This window comes from Piliocolobus tephrosceles, chromosome 16 (genome assembly GCF_002776525.5).
Source record: "Piliocolobus tephrosceles isolate RC106 chromosome 16, ASM277652v3, whole genome shotgun sequence".
Lineage (NCBI taxonomy): Eukaryota > Metazoa > Chordata > Mammalia > Primates > Cercopithecidae > Piliocolobus > Piliocolobus tephrosceles.
In genome coordinates this window covers 64,212,815-64,217,490 of record NC_045449.1, presented here as the reverse complement: position 1 = coordinate 64,217,490, position 4,676 = coordinate 64,212,815, and the positions used below count along the sequence as shown (strand labels likewise).

Genomic DNA, 4,676 nt, shown 5'->3' with positions numbered 1-4,676 from the left:
TATTAACTTTTGGGGAAATAGTAGGAATTATATGAAAACATAACCCAGCTGACTTTTATTCTTTGCTGTTGGTGTTCTTTTTTGTTGTTTGGTTCAAAATAAAAATTAAAAAAAATACTTCTTTGAAAGTATGTTTGAAACAGAAGGACTCTTTCAATGACAGCAGTTAAATATGTATCAGTGCGTTTCAAGGGAAGGAAGAAACAAAAGATTGGGTCTCTTGATTTCATTAAAAATTCACTACGTTCACTTCCAGAGCACGTCTGTTGACTAATTAGATGCTCTCGATTCTAAACTATTATCTTCTGCCCTGGTACCTTGCTCTCCCCAGGGAAGTTTAATTTAAGTATATTGCTGGTCTTTGCTTCCCTCCCACACTGTTGTGAAGTGTTGCTATGAGGCAGCTGAACAGCTGCTGTGCCTGTCCCCAGAAGTGGCTGCATTCCAATAGTGGGCAAAGTGAGTTATGTAAAGACAGTTTTTCAGGGTTTCCTAGGAAACTAGTGATGGTGGTCCAGTTTGGATTTGACATGGAAACAAGAAGATTAAGTCTAACTTTGGAGGGGTTGGGGGTGGTGAGGGGCAGAAAGCTCTGGAGGCTACTTCCACGCTAGTTTGCTGCATTTTTATTTTGAAAGTATATAAGAACTTCAGCTTAGGAAGGCTGCGATAGTCCAAACAATAAAATAGCAGCCCTGGACTGAAGTTCATGACCTCACCCACGTCTTCACAGTAACCTAAACTGAGTCCATTAGAAATGAGGGAGAAATTAAATCCAGCGTGTGTCCCCTACTGAATTTATAAAACCAACCAGAATAGAGGTTTTAGCTACCATTTGATTATTCAAATATGTAAAATGCCAAATTGGGCTAATTCAGCCCTAATGTTCTTGTAATTTACTCATTCCATTTAACTACAATATAGAGAGAACTAACTTTGTACTTAGTACTGTGTTAGATTTTGAGAGAACAGAGAGATTCTAATGAGAATAAGAAGAGAAACTGAAACCATAGTGTAATATAGTAAACAGCTCAGGAGCGTATGGGAACCAATCAGGAACTCTTTCTAATGAGGTTTCCCTGATTCTCACTGGATATTTCTGACACATCAACTATAGCATGACACTTGCTAAATGCCAGAGAAGGCCGGGCGCAGTGGCTCATGCCTGTAATCTCAACACTTTGGGAGGTTAAGGTGGGCGGATCACGAGGTCAGGAAATCAAGACCATCCTGGCTATCACGGTGAAACCTCATCTCTACTAAAAATACAAAAAAATTAGCTGGGTTTGGTGGCGCATGCCTGTAGTCCCAGTTACTCGGGAGGCTGAGGCAGGAGAATCTCTTGAACCCTGGAGGTGGAGGTTGCAGTGAGCTGAGATTGTACCACTGCACCCCAGCCTGGGCAACAGAGCGAGACTCTCCATCTCAAAAAAAAAAAAAAAAAAGAAAAGAAAAAAAAAAAAGGCCGGAGAAAAGTCATTTAGAGTTGGTTCTAAAAATAACTATCTACATGATACCAGACAACAACAAAAAAAGTCAAACAACCAGTTGCTTTGCTACACTATGCCAAATAATTCAGGGTCCAAAATATATTTTGCTGAAGTGGCTCACCGCAGATGGAATGGACTGGAAGTTTTGGAAGTGCGAACATAACTAATAAGGCAGTCATGACTTTTTAAAGAACCTTCCGTCTAAAGAAATGAACACTACCTAGAAACACTGATGATAAAAAAGAAGGTTAGGTTGCGCAGTAGTGCTAGCGGCTTCGCGGTTTGGTCCTCCGACCCGGCAGCCGCCACTGGTGCTGAGCTGCTAGGAGGCCCGTGTCGGCGAGCTCGTTGGAGCTTGAACCCATTGTCACCCCTCCGACTCACCGGCAAAAAAAAAAAAAAAAAATGGTTGAAGCAGATCGTCCAGGAAAGCTCTTCATTGGTGGGCTTAATACGGAAACAAATGAGAAAGCTCTTGAAGCAGTATTTGGCAAATATGGACGAATAGTGGAAGTACTCTTGATGAAAGACCGGGAAACCAACAAATCAAGAGGATTTGCTTTTGTCACCTTTGAAAGCCCAGCAGATGCTAAGGATGCAGCCAGAGACATGAATGGAAAGTCATTAGATGGAAAAGCCATCAAAGTGGAACAAGCCACCAAACCATCATTTGAAAGTGGTAGACGTGGACCGCCTCCACCTCCAAGAAGTAGAGGCCCTCCAAGAGGTCTTAGAGGTGGAAGAGGAGGAAGTGGAGGAACCAGGGGACCTCCCTCACGGGGAGGACACATGGATGACGGTGGATATTCCATGAATTTTAACATGAGTTCTTCCAGGGGACCACTCCCAGTAAAAAGAGGACCACCACCAAGAAGTGGGGGTCCTCCTCCCAAGAGATCTGCACCTTCAGGACCAGTTCGCAGTAGCAGTGGAATGGGAGGGAGAGCTCCTGTATCACGTGGAAGAGATAGTTACGGAGGTCCACCTCGGAGGGAGCCACTGCCCTCTCGTAGAGATATTTATTTGTCCCCAAGAGATGATGGGTATTCTACTAAAGACAGCTATTCAAGCAGAGATTACCCAAGTTCTCGTGATACTAGAGATTATGCACCACCACCACGAGATTATACTTACCGTGATGATGGTCATTCCAGTTCACGTGATGACTATCCATCAAGAGGCTATAGCGATAGAGATGGATATGGTCGTGATCGTGACTATTCAGATCATCCAAGTGGAGGTTCCTACAGAGATTCATATGAGAGTTATGGTAACTCAAGTAGTGCTCCACCTACACGAGGGCCCCCGCCATCTTATGGTGGAAGCAGTCGCTATGATGATTACAGCAGCTCACATGACGGATATGGTGGAAGTCGAGACAGTTACTCAAGCAGCCGAAGTGATCTCGACTCAAGTGGTCGTGATCGGGTTGGCAGACAAGAAAGAGGGCTTCCCCCTTCTATGGAAAGGGGGTACCCTCCTCCACGTGATTCCTACAGCAGTTCAAGCCGCGGAGCACCAAGAGGTGGTGGCCGTGGAGGGAGCCGATCTGATAGAGGGGGAGGCAGAAGCAGATACTAGAAACAAACAAAACTTTGGACCAGAATCCCAGTTCAAAGAAACAAAAAGTGGAAACTATTCTGTCATAACTACCCAAGGACTACTAAAAGGAAAAATTGTGTTACATTTTTTAAATTCCCTGTTAAGTTCCCCTCCATAATTTTTATGTTCTTGTGAGGCAAAAAGTAAAACATGTTTAATTTTATTTGACTTTATGACATTGCTTTTCAACAAGCAAATGTTAAATGTGTTAAGACTTGTACTAGTGTTGCAACGTTCCAAGTAAAAGTATCCCTAAAGGCCAAAAAAAAAAAAAGAAGGTTAAAATGACTTCAGAAATGCACAAAAATTACATTTTTACAAAGGTATAAGAATTTACGATTTATTGTCATTATCAATATTATATTCCAATTTGCTTCAGAACACTTTTTATTACACTGAAGAGAAGAATTTATTTTGGCACCTGCCTCCAGTGACTGACAATCTGCTTTTATAAATAATTCATTTATACTTTTTCAATATTTTAATAATTAAAATACAAACAAACCTTTATATTTCTTGTTCGATTGGATTTGTTATTTTTCACTCCAGAAACAAAGAAGCAGACATTTCTAAAACAGAATTAATATTTGGCCCAGCAATCCCATTACTGTGTATTTACCCAAAGGAATATGCCATCAAGACACATGCATGCACATGTTCATTGCAATAGCATAGACATGGAATCAACCTAAATGCCCATCAATGGAAGACTGGGTAAAAAATGTGGAACATACTATAGAAAACTATGCCACCATCAAAAGAGATGAGATAATGTCTTTTGCAGAAACACGGATGGAGCTGGAGGCCATTAGCAAACTAACGCAGGAACAGAAAACCAAACACTGTATGTTCTCACTTATAAGTGGGAGCTAAATGAAGAGAACACATGGACGCAAACAGGGGAACAACAGACACTAGGGCCTACTTGAGGGTGGAGGGTGAGATAAGAGAGACACAAACTAACCACCGGGTACTAGGTTTAGTACCTGGGTGACTAAATAATCCAAAATAATCTATACAACAAACCCCCATGACAGTTTACCTGTATAACAAACCTGCACATGTATGCCTGAACCCAAAACAAAAGTTAAAAATAAATTAGTACTTTTTTTTTTTTTTTTTGAGATGGAGTCTCACTCCATCACCCAGGCTGGAGTGTAGTGGCACAATCTCGGCTCACTGCAAGCTCCGCCTCCTGGGTTCATGCCATTCTCCTGCCTCAGCCTCCCGAGTAGCTGGGACTACAGGCACCAGCCACCACACCCGGCTAAGGTTGTTTTTTTTTTTTGTTTTTTTTTTTTTGTATTTTTAGTAGATACGGGGTTTCACTGTGTTAGCCAGGATGGTCTCAATCTCCTGACCTCATGATCCTCCCACCTCGGCCTCCCAAAGTGCTGGGATTATAGGCATGAGCCACCGCGCCTGGCCCCAGAAATTTCTTTTTAATGGATCTTGAAATAGAAGAATTAGGATTTAGTGGCTTTGACTGATAGATTTAGTAAACATAGTATTTTTCCTATGATCCTATGTCTTCATTTTTGGCAGAAATAGACAAAAAGTAGTTACCATTTGAATTTATCACAT

The 4,676-nt window shown here is 41.8% G+C and overlaps 1 protein-coding gene across 1 annotated transcript; it reads left to right on the top strand.

Moving 5' to 3' along the window:
- The first annotated feature begins 1,734 nt into the window (after positions 1–1,734).
- LOC111542474 (RNA-binding motif protein, X chromosome-like) lies at positions 1,735–3,348 on the top strand. Its single transcript, XM_023211945.2, has one exon. It carries the CDS (start codon positions 1,896–1,898, stop codon positions 3,069–3,071), a length of 1,176 nt encoding a protein of 391 aa, XP_023067713.1. The 5' UTR covers positions 1,735–1,895; the 3' UTR covers positions 3,072–3,348.
- Positions 3,349–4,676: the final 1,328 nt, after the last annotated feature.